The sequence below is a fragment of the Drosophila subpulchrella genome, chromosome 3L, assembly GCF_014743375.2.
Source record: "Drosophila subpulchrella strain 33 F10 #4 breed RU33 chromosome 3L, RU_Dsub_v1.1 Primary Assembly, whole genome shotgun sequence".
NCBI classification, from domain to species: domain Eukaryota; kingdom Metazoa; phylum Arthropoda; class Insecta; order Diptera; family Drosophilidae; genus Drosophila; species Drosophila subpulchrella.
Genome location: NC_050612.1, coordinates 12,661,844 through 12,687,391, shown reverse-complemented (window position 1 = coordinate 12,687,391; position 25,548 = coordinate 12,661,844). Strand labels below are relative to the sequence as shown.

The window sequence follows — 25,548 nt, the reverse complement described above, 5'->3', positions numbered from 1 at the left end:
CGATTTTTTTGGGGCATAATTTTTGCAAGGCCAAGCTCAAAACGATAGAAAAAGCCACTTTAATAACAGGTTTGGCCTAGTGACGATTTGTAAATCAAAAAATAGTGGTGAGGGGTTTTAAGAAATCCATAACATTGTACGACATTTATTAAATTTTTTTTAACTGGACTTACAGATTTCCAAAAGTTTACCATTTGGTTTTTTTTTTTTGTGATGATTGTATTAACCCAATAAAGTGTAATTTTCATAGCATACTTTAAGAAGCAAAGAAAACCAGTTCTGTGCTTAACCAGTTATTTTTAGTTTTCAACACCTCTTAAAATATATAAAAATATATAATGTTACAGAATTATTTATGTCTGAAATATTTTGTTTTTTGTTGTTTTTAATTCACCAAAAGAAGTTTGTTCTTTTAATTATTTCTTAATTTAATTTTTATAAAATGATTACAATCTCTACAAGATTTTAAAATGTTGATTTTTTAACTTTCCACTAAAATATTAAGAATTTAAGCAAAAAATCATTTTAAAAAATACTTCATCTTTACTAATGGAAATTTTGAAAAAGATAAGATCATAGGCGGTTATTAAAATAAATTGATATGCGGGTGTAATAATTGAGATGATATCCCCTTATCCCAAATTTGACTATCAAAACCAATTAATTGGACTGTCCAAAGAAAATGACACGCGCAGGCTTAATTAGTAGCCACAACAATCAATTGTGAATTGTGGTACCCCCATATTTGCACCATCTCAACCCACTGTGTCAAGTGAATGAGATGGGTGTACAATATATAGAGAGGGAATGGAATGTACCGACCGGCAAAAAGTTTAAATGAAAATCCGAGTTAAATAACCACGTGGTGGAGTAAAGTGCATTGTTTTTATTTCTTGTTACAAAGTGGTGTTCTCAGCGGTTTTTCGTGCGAGTTTGTTTTTAAAATTGCAGCTCAAGTGCCTTCTCCCTCACGCTCTCATCCCTTCTCACTCGCACTTTCATTGCACTGTGTGAGCCCGGTTTTGTTTTTGTTTTTTCTTTTTTTTTTGTGTTTGCCTTTGCGGTCTGCTGCCGTTGGAGCAGCAAAAGTGTCAACAGATGATGAAAAATGCGCCACTTGAGGACCGAGACGATGAAACCGAAAACGAACCAATGCGATTCAGGTAAAGGGAAAAAAATAGTCAACAAAATTAAAAAAAAATAAACAAGGTTAAAAAATAAATAAAAAATCGTGTTCAATACTTATAAAATAAAAAAAAAATTTTTAAAACCGCTTTTATAATGAAGATAAATATTTAATGAGACTATCAGAAATACATTATATAAATTATTATCACTGCCTTAGTCTAAATCTACAGTAAACAAAATTAAAAATGAAAATTTTTTTCTATCAAAAATTTTTTTTAATAAATACGTACATATGTTGTAAATCCCTTTTTGTAACGAAGCTAATTATCTCATAAAAAATAAATTTTATCAATCTATCTATTTCTTACATCTGAAAATTTTTTTTTTCAACTCAAGGTGATTGAACCCATATCTTTAGTTGTTTAGTAAAAGAAATACATAGATCTTTCCTTTGATTTTTTATGTATAGTTTTCCGCTCAGTGTACTTATTTTTTGAGCTATTTCCTGTCGTCATTGGGTTAGATGTATTGGCAGGAGCAGTGACAGCGAAAGGGCAAGAGAGATTGCTAGTCCCCGCAGAAGTGTGGGTATTTGTGTGTTAAAAAAAAAGGTGAACAGCGTGTGAAGTTGTGACGTTGACGGTTCAACGGATTGGATACTTTTTCGTGTAATTTTTTTGTTTTTCTTTGGGGTAAAACTCATTGTAAGTGACACTTGTCTGGGGTGTGAAAAGGGCATGAGTGCTGTTCAGTCATTTTCGGCTGCTCATTTACGCCCCCAACCAAGAAATTGCCGCACAGATCAATCACAAGACCTAAGCCCATGTCTTACCCCACTCACACTCGCCACCGCCACCGCCCACGCCCCTGGCAAACCCCATCCACCCCCTTCGAAAATCCATCCCCTCTAATGCTTGGTTAATTGACAGTTGACGCTGTCACTGCTTCTGCCTCTGCCTCTGCCGACGTCGACGTCGTCATCGTTGCCTGACAGTAAATTGAAAAATTGTTGAGATTTCTCGAAATAACGCAAATGTAAAATATCTAAGAAATTACAAACAACAAAAAGCAATCAAGAAAGCAAAGGTACAGTGAAAAATAATTAAGATTAGTTATTTTAAAAATATTTTAAAGAGTGTTTACATTTTAAATTAAAATTATAAAGGTATTTTTAAGATCATTTAATTTATTTCATTTTTAATTTTGCTTAATAAATACTAAATCATCATCATAACAAAATCTCTCCTTATTGTTTAGTAAATATAATATCAAAATGTTTTTATTTTGTATCTAAATGTTTACTGTGTACCCCATCTTGCTTGCTTTCTACATTTCTATCTCTCTCTGCTCTTGTATTTATTTGTTCTTTGGCTCTGGCAAAAATAAATTAAACTTTTACGAAAAATGCTCGGTTCAAGGTGAGCCTATATGAGTGTATAAATAATTTATGTGGCTATAGTTCGGGCCCCACCCCTTCTATAGTCTATACTCTATACCCAATACTCTGCCCCGCCCCCGCACACGCGCTTTTGCCTGCCAACGTCACACGCAAAATTTTAATTGAATTTACATTCCCATCGACACCGAAGAAGCAGAAATACAAACGAAAATAAAGAAATATTCCTATCTGTTTTGCTAGTTTGATAACAAAGTGGAGGAGGGGCAGGTGAAAAAAGTAATTCAATTAACAGTTGGCCAATAAAAACGGCAAACGATTGCCCATTTAAGTGGTCAAGGGGTGGCGGGCGGCGAAATGAAATAGTGTTCAATAAAAAAGAATTGCTCAATCAAAATGGTTTCTCAGGTAGCATTATATTTTTCTTTTTATTTTGCAGACGATTTGGGTAAATGCCTTTCTTTCCTTTTGCAGAGGAAAAGTACCCTAGAGTTTGATTAACAATGAGGTATTTTATTTTTGTATATAACAAAATAATGATGGGGCTTTCTTTATTTTACTTACCTCTAAAAATACATCAAGAATTTTTAAGGAAGATATATTGCACTCAAAATTGTTGATAGACACAAATAAATATATTTATTGGTTTACTAAATATCATAAAAATATAAACCAAGTCGCCTAAAAAGATGTCTGTGATGTGCTTCTTCTTTTTTTAAAGGTGTGTGTTAATTAAGGGTTGTGGTTATAAAAATATTTAACATGTTAAGGGTTTATTAGAATTAATTAGAGTTAGATTAATAATGCGGTATTTTATTTTTGTAAATAAAAAAATGTTGACTTTTTTTACTTCTAAAAATACATCAAGATTATTTAAAGAAGATATATTGAACCCAAAATTGTTGTTAGGCATAAAGAAATCTATTAATTGGTTTACTAAATATCATAAATATATATATATAGAGTCCCCTAAAAAATGTCTGTTATGTGCTTCTTCTTTTCTTTAAGTGTGTGTTAATAAGGAGCCCATGGATATGCAAATCTCAAACATGGTAAACATTTATTAGAATGAACGGGTATCTTGTAGTCCGCAAACTGGATTAAGGCTCTTAAGTTCGAAGGTTTTTCCGTGGGGCCCAAGTGCGTGAGCTGCCACTTAGGGCATTTCCTGCCCCCTTCCCCTCCCCCAGGTCCTCTTCTTCACCCCACCCCTTAAAAAAAACTCATAGATACACTCGCACACAGACGCACCGAACTGACAGTTTATAAATGATCATGCGTGGGTGAGTGTTTAACAGTGGGTCGCTGGGTGGTGGGAGGCATTGGGTGGGTGGTGAGTGGGTGGGTGGTTGCTGAAGGGGGTGGGGGTGCCCAAGTCGTGCATGCTTTGTTTGCTTTGCTTTTGTTGCTGCCGTCACGTGGTATCTTCTTCTTATTCCCTTCTTTTTTGGCATTGAAGCTTTTGTGAGTTTGTTGATTTTTTTTGTGTGCTTTTTGTTTGCATTTCACGTTATTCCACTGCAGTTGAAATTATCAATATTGTTGTTGCTCTGGTTGTTTGCCCCGGAGTTAGTTGGAAAAATGTTTGACTTCCCTGCAGGAAAATGAAATTTCCCCCTCTCCTTTGGTTTGTTTGTCGTTGGCAAAGTGTTTAAATGGGCCGGGCAAGTGAGCTGGGAAGCGGGGAAACAGCTGAGAAAGACTGGGAAATTTCTTGTATTTTAGTTAAATGGCAGGATCAAATGTCGCAGCAGATTTTTACCTCATTTTTTTAGAGACATCTACAAAACATATATCTTAAAAATTTAAATGTAATTGATGGAGATTCTTGTGGAAGGGTTGACATTTCAGGAAAATGAATGATCTGTCCGACGAAAAGGACAACATGTGGCAAATGAAAGATGAACCCGCAAGATTCTTTGATGTCGTTCAAAGTGTCGATCTAGGGGGTTGAAAAAACTGTTTCAAAGATTTGTTTTGGACACACAACATTACAAAAATATAGTATCTAAAAGATACAATTTTAAGAACCTAAATATAAAGGAGAACTATATAAGGGGGTCCTACACTATACAGCTTACTATCTATAATACCTTTTTGGATTTAAAATAAATACATCTTAAGAAACTTCTTAGTCATGTTGAATATACTGTATACTATAATATATATACAGCATATATGTACTTAATAACAATTTGTATGCCACCTGCTCTTGCTGACTCCCCGTTAACCCCTTAACAACAATTTGCGGGCAAAACCCCATTCCACCATAATTAGTTCTATTCATCAGTCTGTGTATCCATGCATCTAGCGATCTATTCAACCAGATAGATCAAAGTGTACAAACAAATCGAGAATCATTGCATAGGCCAATATCTATACCCAGCCATTGAAAAAGTGCTAACAAAAGGAAAACTTGAAAAATATTCTCGTAGTTTGGTGTTATTAATTCATTTGCGTGATGCTAATGAATTGCCGCACAGCAGTAGAGTGTATCCAGAATATATATTCATGTGGTATCTCGAAAGTATCTTTGGGATCTGGATCTTTTCTCTGTGCCGTGGAGACATTTTCGTTTGACTAGAGAAAGGGCCCCTAAGTAGAGGATCCCCTTCCCCCTTGTTTTTGGTCGAAAAACCTCGAGCTATATCCCCTATAGCTTCCCCTAATCTTCTCGCTAGATCAACAAAGAGCACACGTACTAATTCCGTCATTCATTTGTACGTTAATTTGTACAACTTGTCGTCGTTTGCGTCGTCGTCCGTTTTTCGTTTCGTTCGTTTTCGTTTCGTATAAATGTGCGAGATTTCAAATAGAGCAAAATGTAGTTCAGATCTCTGGGTAGGTATATACACACAGGGATATACGTATGTATATGCAGTTAGCTGATAATGGGTAATCTCCATCCGAGTGTTAGCGAAGCAAATATACGCTTTCAGAACGCTCTTTGCCAGAACATGATCTTCCAAGGAGAAGATCATCGCTCACAGTTCCATGCTAATGTCCACTAATTAAAAGAATTTTTTAATTGGATTATCCTCGCCTTGGATGCATTTTCGGGGGCATTACCTCTCTGACTTCTTGTGGTGGATGTCCAAGGCCGATCAACGATGGTGGTTTTGATAAGAAAAGTATGTGTACCTTATACATATAGAATGAGAAATACTTTGGTTGCCGTGTTTGCACGGTGATATGTGCAGTATAGCGATAAGGTGGGCCCACTCGAAACCCCGAATCTTAAATCCATTTTTCGCTGCCTGCGACATTTTGAGAAATGCCAAAGCAAATAAGTTTTTAGAGACACATGGATATATACTGGGTGTACCTATATGCAGCGATATATATAGAGGCGTCCGCCGTCGGTTCCTTGACAGCCTGACATCTCGTGATGGGCAACATTGTTGGAACTATTTGAACCAAGGAAAGTCCCATTTTTTTCGGTTCGGTTCGTATTGGTTCGAATATGCGTTCACCCACAATTTAAGATACATTTTCGCCTTGTCTTTCTTTTGTTGCACTTGGAAAGAAAGGGGGATTGGTAAACCTCTGGCTATGAGGGGGTCAACCTCGGTATAATTTATGACGCTCGAACACGTTTCGTGGAGGACTCTGAATGGGAATGACGTTTCCGCCATAGAATCTATCTATCCAACCGTCCATCCATATATATACGTATATCTGTGCGCTGAGTTATTTCCCTATGGCTTTCGGATTTTCTCCTGCCCACCGCTTCCTAGTTCTTCTTCATGTCACATGATGACAGGCGACAGATTCGCTGTTTTCGTTCTATTTCGTTCGAAGAAATTCAGTTTCTGGGTCCCTCCACTCGTAGTACTTGCCGTATATATCCCTCTGTTCTGGTCTGCGGCATTTCTGGGCCCTGACTCACCGCCAAAATGGCCAAAATAGTACGAATCCCCTTGGCTTAGTGTGCCTTCAAATTTGGTTAAACTATTTTGATTCGAAGCGCTTTGTAGTTGATCAGTTGTTGATCTCGTCGAAGGTTGGCGGCGAAATCTATCTTGGTTCATTAGCACCCAGGAAGATCAGTGGGTGATAGGGGCGGACAAAAGGTCAGGCAATGTCGTGATCAGGGTCGGTGTAAAATTTCTATCCGGGTAATAAATATTTAAAAAACTATAAAACAGGTTAATTATTTAAGGGCTATATTGGGCGCCACTAAGTAAACAATGGTATCTAAATTTGTATATACTTTCTTTATAAAATAATAATAGTAATAATTTTAATGATTAAACTATACATTTCTAAAGATTTTTATAAATTAAAGTTAAAGTAGTTGAAGTTAACATAAACATGTGAATTAAATTAAAAAATGTATCTTCACCACTTTATTGTTATAAATATATATGGTCGCATTTGAATAAGTTCACACATATTTCCATACTTAAATTGTAGAACGTGCTCAATCGTAATATGTTCGTTAGAATGCCAATAAAAGCCATTTAAATATTTGGAAAGTTTATTGGCCACATTTTAATGTACATATGTACCCATAGTTTTGCCATTAGGTTAATGACATTTTAATTTATTTCATTCCTTGTTTCCATATTTAAAGTACATTCCATTTTTATGAAACCCAGATCCTAGTGAGGATTTTCTCTTAGCAAAATAATGATTATAAACGATGCACTTAGACTTAATAGAACGCACAGCAACTGAATGAATTTACAAAATGATGTCAATTAAAACTATTAAAATAGGTTCGAGGAGCGCTTTTCGTATTTTAATTATTTTGTTTACGCCAGGCAATTAATTGAGTGTGAGCTCTTATCAGCAGAGATACTTTTCGCTTCGTTCTAATCGAAGAATATTGAGTTCCTTTAAATACTACTTTTTTTTTTTACACCTGGGGAAGATGCTAACCTTCATTCCCACCCCTTTGAAAAGTCCAATTTCAAGGCGTTCTAATTGCCCCAGCTCCTTCATAAATTGTTAATGTGCAAAATATTCTCGGTTTTCGCGGGGTTCTCCTCTCTCTATTCTCGTTTCTACAATTTCGTGTTTATTTATACAAATTACAGCGAAGAAACAGGGGGAGGGGAAATAACAACTACAACAAACAAACAAAAATTTCCACACATTAAAAAGGTTTTCATAGCTATGAAATCAACTCACGTGAGCGCTGCTGGCGTCGACGTCGCCGCAAAATACATGTTAGAAATAATAACAAAAAAATAAATCGCAAAAAAAGAAATACAACCGAAATAGTGAAAAATAAAGAAACTCGCGAATGGCAGATAAATCAGAGAGTGAGAGAAAGAGAAGAACAGAACCTAAAAACATTGAAATGAACACTGTAGTTGCCGCAGTGCCAAAGATACAGATACATCTACATCTACAGCTGCGGCCAAAGATACAGATACAGATAGAGATACTCGTATTCGTACAACTACAAGCGTCAGTGTTTTTGTTCCATTGACGTAATAGCCGGGCAGAGCTGAACAAAAAATCAACACTTTTGCATGAGTAAATTGAAATGAAACAAAATAAATAAAAATTCAGCCAGAGGCACACAGGCCGGCTAGCCAGCGATCTCTCAGATACTCCGGCAATCCGCGAGATACTTTTGCGAGAGTCGCAAGAGAGCCGCAATATCAAAAAAAGTGAACTTTGAGACGCAGTGGAAAATGCCAAAAGTTTTGCACGCGTGTGAGTGAGCGGCCAAATGATTAGAAGGCAATTAGAAGCATTACACTGAGAAAAGAGTAGGGAAACGCTCATAAATATATTTAAAAAATATCAAATGAATTTGATACGTTTGTATTTTTTAAAGAACTTAATGTTTGTTGAATACTTTTAATTCGATTATGTAAAGCACCACAAAATTGTCACCAAAAAAATCATTGATGACCTGTGTTTTTTTCCTAAGACAATCAAAATTTTAATTGAACAATTTAAAAAATTATATTAATTTTGCCTCAGTGTAGAAACTGAGCTTTAGGCGGAACGACAACGAAAAGAGTAACTAAAACAAAGCTTAAACCCGAGCTTAATATCTCTCTGTTTTAGTTATAAATTACATTAATATCAATGAATATTTGGCTTTTATTTTTTTTAAGTTGCGCGCGCTGAACGAAAAAGTTTGCCAAAAATAAAAAAGCCAAAACACGCGGCCAGAAAAGAGAGAGAAATCGCACAGAGCGAGAGCGTTATTCTAAGCCCAAGCATATTGTATCTGTATTCGAGCATACTCGTATCTGTATCTGTGAGTTTGCCCTTAGCCGCTCTCCGTACTGTATCTCTCTCTCTCGTTTCAGGCGGCGTGTTTCTACACTTTTACACTTTGCAATGAAACGAGCGCGTGTGCCAGTCAGAAGTTAGTTGAACATTCAGCGCCACAAAAGCCACACTAAAAACATACTAAATTAAAAACAAAAATTCGAATTAATTCAAAAATTTTTAACCGAAAAAATTGCTAAAAAAAATCGTGACCGAATCAAATTTAAACTATAATGAAAGCTTTAAAATTAGCTGAAACCCTAAAGATTGTAAGCCAAAAGCACGTGTCACTGTCAGGCAGTTAAAAAAATAAGTGTACAGTTTAAAACCAATTGATGTGTATTTTAAAAACCAAAAAACAAGCGCGTGTTTGTAAGTTTGTCTGCTTGGATATATATCTATGTACATCTGTATATATTTTGTGGGAAATGTGAGTGTAATGTTCATAGTGCAAAAAGCATTGTAAAACAAACAGAAACAACAATCAGCTGACTTGCGCGCACTCTCTCCCGCGCTCGAAATCTCTTACTCTCCGTCTCTCCACCTTTCACTCTCTCACTCTCTCTCGGTCACGGGAAATGCATCTCCGCCGTTGTATAGTGTAGAGTTGGCCCCACTTCCGCATCCTCTTTCCGCGGCCGCCTCTTTCGCTCTTTCACCGTTTTTTTTCGGCGACCTTTCGAACTTCGAATTTCGGTTTTTCGTAGGCGCTTGTCACATGCGCTCTGCGTCGACGGCGACGCCGGCAGAGCGGCCACAACTACACCCACAATAGGCACACGAGGCGAGCCGAGCGCAGCCGAAGCGTTTTTTTACAGTAAAAACAGCAGCACGTTGAGATACTCAGATACTCACACGTCGAGCGGTCGTTCGTTGAGATACAAACGCCAAACGCACGGATACGCGGATACCAGAAAAACGCACCGCATAAACGGTACAACTAAAAAAGAAAATTCTTTCCTCTAACCAACCAGAAAAAAAAAACACCCAAAAGAATAAGGATAAAACACATACCTAAAAAATTAAATTAAATCAACAATTAAAAAACATATATCCTAATATATAAAAAATTTAACTAAAAGTCCTTAAAACTCGGTGCGTTTGTGTGTGTTTTGGTGTTGTTGTTCGCGTTTCTGTTGTCAACATTTTTCATCGATTTTCCCTGTCGGGCGCTCGTCGTTTTTCGCCTACTCTCTCGCCGTCTCTCTCTCTCTCGCCGCCACCCACTCACCCATAACTATACCTAAAGTTCTCAAAAAAAAAATAAGGAACTCAAAAAAAAATCAAAGCTGCTGCAGCTTCTTCTTCTTCACCAAATCTGCCATCTCTGTCGCACGCCGGGCGACCAACTATTGCAAATGCCATATTAGTGCTTTATAACTGTACAATAAGATATCACATACCTACAACGTACATACATACATATGTATATAGAATACAGAATATATATATAGCAGAACTCTAACCAAAAAGCAATTGATTTTATTTTTAGTGCCGCCACAAAAATAAAAATAAAAAAGCGAAAAAGCCTAACAACAAATTTCTGCGTTAAACGTTTTTCAAACTGAAAACTGTCAACAAAAAAAAATACACACACCGAGGAAAAACAAAAGAGGAAAGCCACAGCAAAATAAAATACTGCAACCAGAGAAAACCAAACGCATTCGGCATTTGCAGCAGGAAAAGCGCTATAAAAATAGCTTAATTAGCCAATGAAACAACAAATTCAATTACACAAAAATAAACCTAACATAAAGTAACCAAAAAGTCAGCGAAACGTACTTTTTAACAGCCACATGAATTAGTTTTTAACGAAATAAAACAAAAAAAAAAACAGAAAACAAATCACCCAACATTTCTTGTTGTACTCGCAAAAGTTGTTGTTAAAACATAAAAATATTGTTGAATGAATTCGCGGTGCCTTTATTTATAGCCAGCATAACAAAAATCCAACAGAAAAGTAATAATATACAAATATATCTATATACATCTCTATATATATAACAAAGTATCTATGTAAAAGTCTATAGAGAAAGATCGTATATTATATATAGACGAAGCAATAAAACGTAACGGGAAACGTGCAATATTTTCAAAGGTTTAATTAAATTAATTTCGATTGTGATCCAAAAAACAAAACAACATATAACTAAACTAAGCAACCAAATCAAAATAACCCTCAAAGTGAGATACAAATTTCGTTCGTTATAAATTAAATAATTGATTAATTGTTATTGTTGTGAGATTGACATCATTATCACTATTATTGTTGCAAAAATAAAAATAAAAACAAAAAACAAAGAAACATAACTAGAAAAGGCAACAGCAAACTGCAGGCCAGTATAAAACCCGCAACGAGACATTTTTCTGTTCGTGTATAATCACAAAATTTCGGAAATTTTTATGAAAAAATGAGCGACAGGGAGCGATCGTCCCCAACACTGATCGAAACTGGTTTAAAAAACTTAATTGGCGGCCGCGATGGTAACTATCCACTGATCAGCGGCATTAATGGTGAGTAGAGAGCGCAAAATCAAAGGGTAAAGAATACTTGAGCATAATGTTCTGCAATTGAAACACACCAAAAATAGTATGTACTAAAAAAAAGCATTACCCGCAAGTGCTGGCAATCTGTTACCACTTGAGAACCACCCAAAAAAACAGAACTCAGACCTCAAAAAAAGGCAAAGTCATAAAATACGAATTATTCTGTGATTGGGTCATCGCACGTCCGGAAATATGCAAAATAATGGGGGGGAATATGGGAGGCTCTTTTTGGGGTGGCAGGCAGAAGATTTAGACACGTTTCGTATAACCCAAATCCAAATTAATGGCAAAATAATGTTTAAAATAAAGCCGAAACATTTTTCATGTCTTCCCAAACATAAATCAATTTGATGGCGTTGGGAGTGGAATTTATTCCGGGGTGGTTGCCTTGGCAAAAGATGACCCATTTGAGAAGCCATTTCCAGAGCTTTTCATTAGGGCAGTAATGCAAGTATCTTTCTATCTATCTATCTATCGGTTCATGTCGAAGTACGCTTGAAATCAAAATTGATAAGGCTATTAACCCGCAAGTATAGGGCGATTGGGGAGAAAACGAGCTGAGGGTTGTCGCAAGGTTAAAGTGTACTGAGTGCGGAACATGGTCAAGTCAACCGAGTGTCGCATGTAGCACTCGTGGTTGTTTGGGGTCATTGAAGTACATTGAACGTGGGCTGACCCCGCCCAGATTCGCCTCGATTAACCCCCTCCACAACTGCCGGACACCGAGACGTTGTTATCAACGCCTTAACCCATTGAGCAATCTGGGTCGCCCATCGAATTATTGTTAATAATTAGCTTTTAGTGTCTGTAGGAATATTTTTGGGTTAAGTGGTTGACATTTCGGTTGCTTTTCCATGGAATTTTTTGGGGAGATTGTGGTTTTGTATTACCAACTAGATTGCATTCGGAGTGTGTTGTAATTATTAAACATTTTTATTTTTTAGAGATACACCTGTTTTTCCTACAATTTAATCAATAGCTTAAATTGTTTTTGAATTAAAGATACTTTTACTATTGCAAAGGACATTAAATCCATTAAGAAGTCCTTCGATTTCTGCTGGTACCATTTATTTATCATCTCAAGGCCGTCGTTTATCTTACTTTTCTGCAATAGTTATCCACTTTTCATTGCATTTCAATTGCAATTTCTTTTTCCAAACAATTACACAGCAATTTTGCTGCACTATCTTTTCACCCACACACATTTTAACCCGTTTAAATCTGTTCCAAGACATTTGCATAAGAAAGGAATTGGTCTTGACCAGCATATGGCTTCGAACAAAAAATAAAAAACCCATCTGTGGCAAAGAATTCGATTCAGAAAGCATTTTAATTCTCTTATTTTTGCCATTTTTGTGTGCTGTTGCATTTTTTTTTTATTTTTTGCTGGCCCCACATCTGCCCCGCCCACCGGGGAACGCCCACTTGGCTGGCGGCAACGTAACCAGAAATCAATAGCATAAAAGCAGAACGAGAAAATTCCATTAAAAAGTGTCATAATCGGTCAGCATAATGAAAAGCAGGCCCAAGTCTCCCCTTTCATTTGGCTCTCAAGTTGTTTCCATAAATCAATAAGCGGAAACCCGAGCACTCACTTGTGGGAAACCTTCTCCGTCTGGCCAAAAGTTTTGTATTTTATTTTTAACATTATTGTAGCATAGGTTTTGAGGCTGTCCTCTATTCTTTTTAGTTTTGATCTTTTTTCTGTTTTAATTTTGTCCGTAATTCTTATCGTCCAAGCGTTGTCGTGTGTTAACAAGCATTTGATTACCGCATTAAAAAAAAGGAAAAATACGCTTTATAAAACACACTAGTTAAATACGGCAAAATAAACATCGGAAAAGAGGGTGAAACAGGCTGATAAGCTGCAGATAGCCAAGGGGCAAGTGTGAAGAGCGTTGGGTACACAGCAACTATTTTAAATAGATTTAAAAGTATCTCTACTACAAGGTTAAAAGATAGGTTTTCATAGGATTGGTAAAAGATTTTCATACAAAAAACCTATTTGTTATTATGACCAAGGAATAAAAATAGGTAATCTTGAAGTTAAAATATTAACTAAAAAATACTATAAATAAAATTGAAAAAGAACTTCTGTAAATGTACATTATTTTTTTAAATTTGTTTTGACCAACAATCGCTAATCACTTGTATTTATATGACCTAATAGGCACCCTATTTTTACCAGTGCAACAAACCAAATTCAGAGGGACGCCGGGTATAATCAAGTGAGCGATAAGCTGCACTAAACTACAAAATCTTACATCAACCAACTAGCAAAGGGGTAGATAAGATTGCCGTACTTAGTTGCAAGGAAACGGAGTCGTTCGTCTGGCACAAATCATTCGCCGGCCCACATAAATTCTTCGAGTGTAAGACAATAAAAGCAAAAAGCCAACAGCTGCGTGTGCCGCCGTCGAGTACAAAGCTCAAAAGTTGGTTTAGTTCCTCTGATAAGCAAAGGCATTTGATTTGTATCTAGCTGATGAGCTGGTGATCCAATTCAAAGTCGGATGAGTCGTCGGTTTTAGGGGGTTTTATTCGCCCGATTCCAGTTGTATCCAAGTCAAATGCCTAAGAACCTCAATGAGCTAGTTATTATTCAGATTCTTATTCAGATTTATGGGCATTATTTAGTTAATCAAATAACGGAGGGGTAAGTGTCTCAAGAGATATTTAAGAATTTCCAATAGGAGGTTGATGGTGAATATAAGTAGATTAAGGTCATAGCATTTAACGTTTGGACGACCAATAATTTAGGTTGTTATTGTAGCTAAACTACAATCTTTCTCAGTCCATTATTATAAATCATTGACTAAAAATTCTAGAGTCTCAAAAATGCTTTTAATTGTTTAGTGCCAATAAATCAGTCTTTAATATCCTTTTAAAAACATTAAAAGTCTCTCCACGTTTCAGAGTAAATAGAAAACATCTTGAAATGCCATCAGGACATTTTAAATGGCCGAGCACAATCACTTGCCTGCTAAATATTTAACCAATCCATTTTCTCATTCATTTCCCCCCCAGTTAAACAAACTTTAAAGTGAAACATAATTGCTTGCCATCACCTTTATGCCGTCCAATTGAATTATGAAAGCAAACGAATGCATTATTTCAAGTGGAATTTAAAATGCTATCTGCAAACGCCATGTGGCTCCGTCTGGTTCCATAACCACGCTGTCTTTGTTCGGCCTGATGTGCAATTATATTTTATTCGATTTGCATGTCAATGTTGCATAAAACGAAGCGCCGGCAATTGGCATAAATAAATGACAGCTCTAATTGTTGTTTGACCGAGTAAACAAGTGGCAGGGATTGACTATCTCATTTTTTGTTCGATTTTGCCTACCCATCAATATTGATTGCAAATTAGCAGCTAATCATTAATCTAGAATATTTTTCAATGACATAATCTCCAAAAGGCACACAGTGTGTGTCGTCAATTGATAATCGCCAAAGTGAATCAATGTTTATGTAATCACCTTGATTACCTATGCATTTGGGTTGCATTTTTCATGCCTGTCACCACCTGTAAAGATGGCGATTAAAATGCATCAAAGTTTAGCATGGAAATCCGGCTTTGTCCCTATGAAAAGTTCTACCAAACTCATTGATTCATTCACTTGGCTTTATGCAATTAAAACTTTTAATTGAAAAACCCGCCTTGAATGGCGGCGAATCTCAAGATAACATACTATAAAAAAACCAACCGTGTGTGTTTTTTTGCCATTTTAATTAAGCGAAATGTGTGAAAAGCACATAGTAGAAATATCAAACAAAAGTGGCTACAAAGTGTGAAAAATATTTTCATAAATATATATTTATATTCAGCTGCAGCTGAGGAAAAACTAAACTGAGCAGGGAAAAATGCTGGCGTGTGAATTTGTCATGCCAGGCAGCTGGTGGTAATTTTTTCGTTGTTCCCGCAAAATTGCGGTCAAACAATATGTTTGCCATGTCTATTTTAGAAGATCGCGATGCATATCAAAAGCGCATATCTTCAGCATTATCCGTATATAAATATATATCTTCAGCTTAAAGTGTGAGTGCAAAATGTTTAATCAATTTTTTCGCTGACTTCGCCATTTAAAAAAGTAAAGTAGGAAATTATTCGCTGGCATTTGGCCATGCCAACCTTTCTGTATCATCCGCAGCAAGGACGTCGGCAACTTTTTGTACCTGGCGAAGGCAGCCATTCAAAAAAATGGGGAAAAATAAGGGAAAAAAGAGAAGGAAAATGGCTGAAAAAAGGAATCAAATTAAGGTTAAATACCACAAAGCGAGCGAACACTCACACACACACATTCGTGTGGTGGGGCAACTTAAATCCGAAACTAACACACGGATAACTAGACGTATACGTATCCTCTTGGCGGCGCCTGAAAGCAGGCAACACTTTTTGGCATTTGCCGCCCGCCGACTTCGGCTTCAGTTTGGTTGAGGTTCAGGTGCACTGGGAAAAAATATATGATGATTTGACAAATGTTTTTGTCATTTCAACAGATAACAAATAGAATTTTAATAGGATTTATGTATACAATAAAAATGTTTTAAAAAGCTGTTTGACAATTTCTATTCAAAATTTATAATATCAACCATGTTTTTGATAGTGTAAATATTTTTTCCCGGTGCTCAGAAGTATGCTCTTGATTTTAATAATGTATTTTTCATTTCGCCCAAAACCTTTTATCCTTAAAAATGTATTTAATAAAGCGAGCCTTGAGTAAACAATTTTTTTGATGTGCTCTTTAAGTTGCTTGTAGGCGTTGCCACCGGAATTTCTGTTGGCAAAATGATGGACAACAACAACAACAACAACAACGAGAAGAACCAGAGTGGCACACAAAACAAACTGCCAGGAAGTTGGAAAACAGTCACGAAAGCCAGGCAGCAAAATTGAGCACTAAAAATAACAATAGCAACAGCAACACACCGACAAGAGGCACTAAAACATTCACAGTTCGTGCAACATTAATAACAAAATCCATAAATGAAATAATGTTGACTTCATTTGTTTGCCCCCGCGATGACGTCAAAAGGGACAAAAAAAAAGACGAGAAATAAAGGGGAGGAAATAGAAATGGCAACAGAAATAAAAGTTCGCGAAATGCCGAAAAATCGACAAAATACAAAAAAGGGAAGTAACCCTCCTTGGCGGCACACAAAAGACACACAGACCTATATAGAGTTTTGTGATACCCCCCAGCATTGCACAGATTTTTACTGTGGAATGTCCTGTCGTCCTGCCCCCCCCTAGCATTTCACTCCCCCTGTGCACACCCATGAATTGAACATGTGTTGGTTGTAAACAGGAAGCAGCAGCGGCAGAAGCCGAAGCAGCTGGGGCCTCAAAAATACTCGTATACGAAGAATGTTTTGCCACTCAGCCAGGGCGAATATACCCACATATAACCCCCAAAAGATCCCCCTTTATGACCCCGCCCCCCCTAACGGACGCCCCTTTCTAAGCCCCCCTAACGATATTTCCCGACTGGTTCGGCTTCTTGCTTTTAGCCAGGCGTAGCATGTTGCAAATGTCAAAGTAGCAAAACCCGGAAATTCGAAGGACATGTTCGAAATACGACGCCCACACACACACTCGGTGGGTGGAAAATACAGAGAGACTCAATGGGAGAGGAAAATCGCTGGAGATAAGTCTCCAAAAAGCCCATGACATGCGCATTGTATCTGTGAGTATGTCTCTCTGAGATTCACTTACGTTTTTGTTTTCATTTTGGCCTGAAATTGTTATTGTCTTTTATGAGCCGGTAATGCTAGGCTTGCTCTCTTTTTCCCCCTAGTTTTTTTTGTAAGACCCCCTCCCCCCCCCTCTCAGTTACCCAGAAAACATAAGCCAAACTAAAGCATCTTAAGCCACGTTAGCGCACTGCTGTTTTAACTAACACTAAGAAAACAAGAGAGCTTTGCCTAAGGCCCCTTGCTTTATTTTATTTATTTTTGCCCCTGGCCGAAAGCGTGCCTAAATTGTTAAGACTGGCTCTTCGATTAGTTGAACTCAATCACGAGTTTCAGTTTAACAACCAACAAAAAGTAAAATAAAATATTGGGCAAGCAAAGTTGGCCATTTAGCGTTTAATAAAGTGAGACACGAGGCAGTATATCAGCGCTGTGATGAAATTGCAGCCAAGATGTATGGGCACACGGGGCGTATGCGTAATATGAAATTAAGGCTTAGAAAGTGATAAAAAGTAAAGGTAATTAAAACTAAAAATAAAATTATCAGTAGTGGTAATGCTTAGAAGAGTATTGTAATAAACAAAAATAACGATAAAGATAACTACACCCTTTAAATTCGCCCCCCTTTCAAGGTTATTTATATAGGGGGTTTGTCACCCAGATCTTGACATTTGACAAATTACCCCCGAGGAGATTATTTAAATGTATAAATACACACCCCACTATCAAAGGCACTTTATTCCGATTTTTCCAAGCACTTTTTCCTAATCAGTTTTCTCGCGGGTCAACAAAAATCACACATTTACCTTAGCTTTTCCCCTAGCATAATCAGTTTTTTTCTCGCCTTGCTGACGTAGTTTAGACCGTTGATCATGTGCTGAACGATGAGCACAAAAGCGGAAAAAAATCTAGGAAAAGAACGAAAGATAGAATCTGCAAAGGAAAGCGTGAAAAATGATTTCAAATAAACATTCTCAACTGAGGGAAAATAGTAAACATTTTTATATTTCTCAGTGCCCAAAATGATTTGCTTTTGAAAATAGGAAAATCCAAAAAAAACAACAGAGAAACTAAATTTAGCCAGCGAAATAAATGAAAATTGCTGCAACAAGTAATTGCAATTTGGAGCTTCTTGGCAGACAGCCCCAGCTGCTCCGCCCCCCGAAAAAAAACATCCATTAGCTTAATTTACCTTTTAAAATTGTTTTCATTCTCTGCATATCTTTTGCCATTCGTTCGTTTTATTTTTAATTGCACAAACATATTTTTGGAAAATTCGCCTTGCCACATAGAATGTGTGTGCTTTTTCTAGTTGGGTTGCTCTTTCAATTAGTCTTTCGCTTTGGGGGCGCCTGCTGACGCAATTATCAATTGTTTCCAGATAACTATAATTACATTTTCTTTTATTTGTTGAAGTTTTTCGAACATTTAGCTACTTAAAATATTTTTAGCCATTCTGTTCTAGGCAACTGTGATAAGGCTTGACCTTAATTTGCGCAGAACAAAGCCGAAAAACAAACTTTAAAGACGGGAAATTGATCGATATCAAGGTTATTATTTCTTTCACTTTTGTTATGGCTTATATTACGGTTAACTGGCGGATCAAAGGAGTTAGCATTCAATGTTTCTTATCATTTTCGCCTAGGAATTGCATTTTTATTGGCTCTTTTATGACTGGCACTGTTGATATGGCTTAGAATCTTCTAAGAATTACTTAAGAGTTCTTTATATTTGTATATATATATTTATAGCAAATAACCTGGTCGTGCCTTGGAAATTCCTAGATAACCCCAATCTTGATATGACTGAAACTTCCTGAAAATTATGATAGATTCAATTATTTGATATTTATTGGTCTGATATAATTTTCCCCCTCCTTAACGCTTATCTTTCCTTTTATAAAAACATACGCACATCGATCTTAATAATCTCACTGGCTGGAATTGAAATTTTATTTGTTTTCTTGGCTCATTTGTCATAGAGACTTCTTTTGTCAGCGGCTTTTGTTGCACAAACAATTTAAAGTCCCTTGGATACTGACAGTCTGTAGATATATGTACTTTATCAATAAATGTTTACGATAAGTCAGATCGCAGAAGTTGCAATTTATATCAGACAAGACCGATATCAAGCTAATTTCACAGACATTTTGGGGCGGGTTAAAAGATATTATAAATAACTTGGCTTTCAGCTTGCAGTTTATTTTTCCATTTAGGGGTATGTGTATAATAAGTTTCTATAAACAAGGGATTTATTGGAATTAAAGGGGGCTATGTTATCGCTTAAGGAAGTTCTAAAAATATTATTTCAATCGATATGTTTCCTTGGTGGTTTCTGTTACTTATTTATCCATTTACTACCCTCCCTTTTTTTTGTCATCTTTCCACAATGTCAAAACACTATAAACTTTAATGCTTCTAAGAACCCCTGTCAGTTTCTTGGACTGAACACGCATCCCTAACCAAAGCTCCTTACAAATGCGTATCCAATCTCAATTATTGCTGAATTGCTCTACTTTAGATCCTTCCATCAAGTTTTCAATAAAAAACGTGTGCGGGAACGAGGGGGTTGTAAAAAATTGATTAGTTTATAACGAAGGCAAATTGAGCTTTAATTTGTTTTGAGTGGGCCCGAGTAACTCGGCCCTATGTGCGTGACTAAAGTTGCGATTGTAGTGTATACATTGTATATAAGGTCATCATGTGGGCCGCCAAAAGGGGAAGGGGGTGGGGGGTGGTAAATATGGTCAAGCTGAGTCAGGTCAAAGCAACAATTTGTTGGCCATTAAGCTAAAGATTGCACAGGGAAAGCAAGTCGGGACATTAGTTAGGGGGCTTTCGATTAAATATTAAAAGTGCAACCCATATATAGTACACGGTAAGGGAAAGTAAGTGGATGACTTTGATAATTACCAACTACTAGCCACGGAATATAATAAATAAATAATTTGTACAAGGGTAAAAATGAATTTTTAATATTAAATAGCTATTAAACCTATGTTGCTTTTAATTATTAACTTTGAATAGTAAATTTATAAACCTGATTTCATATTCCGATTGCATTTATTATTAAAAGTATCTGATATTTTAGGGAACCTTTTATTTATTCAATAGTTTTAAAGCAACTTTCCATACTGACTGCTTTTTTTGATAACATTTTCTTTAAGAAAAACTTTTATGGCATTTATTTGGCACCTTTGCCAGGTGATAAAATCAGTATCCCTACCATCACTGACAGCGCACCGCCCCCAATCATTTCCCCAAATCAAACTGAGGGTATGCGAGTCATTATATTAGTTTTCTATCGCAATGGTCCTCTTTGTTGGCCTGCTCTGCAATTAGTTTGGCTTGCATTCGCTTGACATTTTGCCTGGCCCATAGCACCACTTATATCGTACACCCCTTCGATCTGTGCCTTCCACTCTCGGCCATATCTCGTGCATTCGCTTTTGTCAAATGACATTTCTATTTCTTCTAGTAACTCATACATAGCCGGCAGTCGTATACCTATACCCCGATAGCCATCCCATATAGACGTGTGTTGCCAGGGGGAATACCCCGGTCCGCTGACCCCCCCCTTTCCTGTACATAGTCTGCCACTAATGTGGCGTACGTTTTTTGGCCAACACTTTATCAAGATGGCAGACGCCTTGGCTCTTGGCCAGAAGTGCACACAAAACTACAGCATTTTACCTAGGCTAAAATCAAGGGACATAGGAGAACACCTTGGGGGAGTTTTGTTATTCCTAAAGAGTCAAATGTTCAACGCAATTATCAGAATGAAATTTTAGCCCATCAAAGTTTCAACGAAATTTTCCGTACCTCCTGCCTTTCACAAAAAATAAAAATCCAGATGAGTCATTCGCTTTATATCCATTTCCATTTCCATTTGATTTCTTTTTCTTGGCTTTTGTTAACTGATTTGTTTTCCTTTTTGGAATTATTTATCTTGGCGCAATTTTTCATCGAACCGAAAGTGGTAAGAGGGGAGGGCTCTTAAGACTTTTGTCAACCCCCCCATGAAAATGGGCGACAACATGTGCCATTTGTCTTAACCTTCAACAAAATGTAGACGTCATTCATTTCTCATAATTTTTCGTGCGCTTTGCTTTGACTTTTCGGTGTTTCTTTTTGTCTATATAGGTTGGTATTTTTCCACCGCCATTTAAACAAGTTAAATACCTACTACTTGCGTAGTTTTCTTTTTTTTTATGGCTATTGTCAAAGAAAAATATTTTCCCTACTGAGGAACCCCTAAAATTTTTCGGTTGGTGGTCATAAAACTTTTTTGACTGCGACACCCAAGGACGTTTGATAAGATTGAACGACCAGCGGAAGTTGAGACATTGTTCTGGCCCCTAAAAATATACTTAGTTTATGAGCTTTCCCAGCCAGGAAAAAATAAGTTTATAAATGGGAATTATAAATGTTTATGGGAAATGCCTAAAACTAAGATTTCTAAGACATTTAACACAAAAATTTCTGACGTACATCAATTTAACATTGTAGTACTTGCATAAGAACCGATTAAATTCGTTTTAATATCGGTAATTTTTCTAAGCAAGTGCACTTTAAGATATAAAAACTTAGCAAGCCAAAGGAAACATAAATTTAAATATTTGACTCATTGAACTACAACATTGTGAGATCATCATAAATCACATTTAGTAGGAAATATAAATGCTTTTGGGGGCGGCAACGTCAGAAGTAAAAATTGTATAGCATTCTGTACGGCAAATACATGTCTTTAAGCTAATTGTGTTGAGATATTATAGTTTTACATTCTCTAGAATCATAGAAATCATTGAACTAGAACTTTGCCAGCTCGTTTCATAAATCACTGGTGACGCAGTTCGAGCGGAAAATGTCCCTGACTAATATATCTATATTCCAACCTAATCCGCCATCAAAAATATATGTCAACCAGACCCCAAATAAATTCCACAAAATATATAAAAAAGCCACAAAATATTATGCATATTCAAAATTAAATAATAAAAATTCCAAAACAAATATTAGGTAAATAAATCCGAATAAATTTTAGAACAAAAATCTCCAAACTGCAATAAAGTGTGAGAATTTGTTGTTTGATTGTCTTGATTACAGTCATCAGCAGAAGGCAGACACACAAGCTGATTACACCATATAAAAACACGGTATATGCGTTTGTGTGGATGTGGCTACGGTTATAGATATAGATATAGCGATATGGACATTATACAATACCAGGAGAATGCCGCCACCTGGCATGGGGCCAATAAATTGGGCCGGGAAAATGAAAATGAACAATAAACGGCCGGAGATGAGATGAACAATAAAGGTTGATCTGCGAACGAGGTGTTGCACTCTATAGAAAGTGGCAGCAATGACAAAGAGAATTATTAGACTGATTTTAATCCAAAATGTTCCCTGGCCGAAGATATTTTTACCGACAAATTTATGGCCAATCAATTTTCAGAAAGATAATCACTTTGCACAACAAGGTTTCGCCGTAATTTATAGGATTCGTGGGGTCTGCCAACAGCACCTTATCCATGGGATATGGCTACGGTATAGGGATCATAAATAAAGCTCCATTCGAGTGCCCATAGTTGTGGCGTCTCGTCTGGTTTCACCTTATCAGCTATCAGTTTTCGATTTTTAAGTTTAACCATGCTATTCAATTGGTTTTTTATGGTCGCTGTTATAAAGCATATTTTATGTGGGTCATATATAATTAAAGTGATGTATAGGGATTTGGACATAATCAGAAGTCTAATTTACGGCTGGATTGGATTAAGCAGTAAAGCAAAAAATATAACAAAAAACAAATTGTTATGTTAATGTATAAAAACCATTTATTTTTTTATCATTCAGACTTTTTTTTAGCCTTATCTCAATTAGTCATTAGATCGGTTTAATAAATCAAATTCCTCATCATGAATTTATTTCTGTATTTTTTAAATAGTCAGCTATATCACATCGCTAATTTCTTGGGGAAATACGGCTTTAGATCATCGGAATGACACCCCGCCTTTGACTTTACATCATCATCGAGCTTGACTTACATTGTTCTTATAATAGTGGCCTGTCGGTTTTGACACCTCGATATATGTAATATTTGCCCAGTCAGGCCCGTCTGCTTATCTCATTGTGTGCCCGACGCCCGGGGAATTCAACCCGACTTGACGACTACTTTGTCTATTTACCCTATCCGCCAGATTAAAGTGTCACGAGTGTTCCACTATGTTCGCCGCTCCGTTCTGCCCTCTACTTCCCTGTACCTATAGCTATACCTATACCTTACCCAGTCATCATCATCTTTCATCTCCTTTGGCCTCTCATCTCCCTGGGTTCTCGTTGTCAATTTGCGTTTATTAGATGCACACGGCAGAAAGCGAGGCCTGAGCTATGGATACCTGGTGGGTCAGGTGGTTGAGAGAGGGGCTCACAACCCCAATGCACAGGGAGAAATATAGGGGAAAAATAATATTTTAAGTATGAAAAAAAATATGTATTGGTTAAAAAAAGATAATAATAAAAAAGGGAAATATTATACCTATTATACTTATTGATCTTAATTTCTTTCCATTAAACTTATTGATCTTAAGTTCCTAAAAGATATTCTTTCTTGAGTACATAGTAAATAGCCTTATTAATTAATTTTCAAAAAATTATGATTTTTAGAAAATACAAAAGGAAGCGATTTTTTAAGATATTCAGTACCATATCTATTGGTATTTTAAAGTTTTCAACAAAATATGTTACATACAAAATAATATCAGATTTACTTTTTAAGAAATATTATCGCTCAGAAATATTAAGGACTGCCAATTTTTTGGATATTTGTTTGGTAGTGGTAAAAACATAATACTGAATAAGAAAACATGAGGTACTGATCAGGGAAATATTATTTGACCAAGGTTACTAATTCTAAACTGTTTAGGATTGGGCTTTAACAACATATTCTCGCCTTAAAATTGAAAGTAAAATGTTTTATTTTGCAAATTGTATATTGAATATAAATTATTTTTAAGTAAGAACTAGTTTTGGAGTTTTCTCTCTGTGTTGACCAGGTGAGGCAAGGCAAGGTGTCGATGGCTTGGGTCGCAGCTGGCGGACTTATATGTATGTGGGGACGCGAACCTCGGCACTTGAGAGCAGCTAGGCGTGCTCAACTATTTCACTGCTGTTTTCTTAGACCCAGTACCGCCCCCCCCCTGGGAAAAAGCCGAACCGCCGCCCCTCTGGCCATTGCCACACATGCTTTTTATTCAATTAACACGCCGAGAAGAGGCCAACTGAGAGACATGCATTAATTTAAGCCAACAACAGCAGCAACAAAACGAGCTGAGGCAGCTGCCAAAAAATTGACTTAATTTGTTGAGCAAACAAAGAGAGGATGGGAAAAAATAAGAAGAAAATCCACATCACGAGCAGCCAAAAAGGGGGTGGTGGAAAGGGGTTAAGTGGGTGGGGGGCTTGGGAGGGTTCTAATCAAATAGCAATCTACATATTCCGTTAATTAGCTCAACAAATAAGAAGAAACTTTTACTTTTTTTCTGGGCAAGCCAAAAAAAATTGTAATTGCCATGATGTTAAAACTTGATGTTTGGCACTTAAAAGTTGAAATGGGAATATAAAAAAATGCAAATAGCAGGGCTAACAAGTTTGAGTACCCCTATAAAATATTTTAAAAAGCAGACAGTATCTGCCAGATACATAAAAAAATAGAAGGATTTTTAATTAATTTTTATAATTAGCCTTTATAATTCCAAACTTTAAGGATTCTTCTTGAGCTAAAATGTGTGAGATATTTAAACTAAATTACAGAAAATGCAGCTAATGCTTTAAGCACTCTTCCGGACGGATAGCCAAAAGTCCGGACATTGACTAAGTGCCAGGTTTTCTAGAAGAGGGAGACTTCTGGGCAAAGTTCTGCTGCCCTCGGCTACAGTATATCAAAATGTGAGATGCAAACGCATTCGGCAAGTGGCCACTGCAAAAAAAGGAAGACGAAATCGCAAATTGAAAGAGCTTCAAAAAAATGAAAGAAAATTTGCATAAGAGACTGTGAAACGGTTTGCATTTGATGAAAGTCGATTCATGGCTGCCCACGGGGGGCGGAAATGGGCGACCGGGGGTGTGTGTGTGTAAGTAGTGTGTGCCCCACTCAATTCATTGAAAGACAAAAAATAAAAAACAAAAAGAAAGTACAAAAAAAGGAAATACTGACAGACGGAAAACTGCAAACAAAAAACACTTAAAGTAGCAACGAGAACAGCGACAATGTAGGACCCAGAATAAAAGGGGGTTGTGGGGGAAAGAAAAACAAAAGGAAAACTGTAAAATGAAAATTCCAACCCCAGTGGGGTCCTTTCCATCAGACTGCCCGGTGTCGCTTCATGGTTTGCTTCATTAAAATTTGGTTTTCATTTCAATTAAGTTGCGGCTTGTTTGGCCGGAAAATGGCAGGAAAATCAAAGCAGTTGTTGGCTTTACGATTAAAAAGAATGGGGAAAATGCCTGTGGTCGGTGGAAAGTGTTGGAAGCAAAAAGTAC

General features: G+C 36.6%; 1 protein-coding gene and 1 long non-coding RNA gene across 8 annotated transcripts in view; one reads left to right on the top strand and one right to left on the bottom strand.

The window, feature by feature from the left end:
• Positions 1–25,548, top strand: part of LOC119553009 (hepatic leukemia factor) — a 60,208-nt gene that overhangs the window by 5,526 nt on the left and 29,134 nt on the right. Inside the window, exons 1-2 of one of the 7 annotated variants that reach the window (XM_037863051.1) lie at positions 8,873–9,136; positions 10,257–11,278. The exons of 2 other annotated variants lie outside the window; for them this stretch is intronic. In XM_037863051.1, the coding sequence (XP_037718979.1) occupies positions 11,176–11,278 (103 nt within the window). In that variant the 5' untranslated portion in view covers positions 8,873–9,136; positions 10,257–11,175. Of the gene's footprint in view, positions 1–8,872; positions 9,137–9,273; positions 11,279–25,548 lie in introns of those variants that run through there. 4 more of the 7 variants (XM_037863047.1, XM_037863045.1, XM_037863048.1 and 1 more) reach the window with 4 other exon arrangements.
• On the bottom strand, positions 6,846–8,087 carry LOC119553011. The gene is made up of 2 exons (XR_005219752.1): positions 7,661–8,087; positions 6,846–7,595 (listed from the first exon to the last, which is right to left on the bottom strand). It is a non-coding gene; the product is annotated as an uncharacterized LOC119553011 (long non-coding RNA).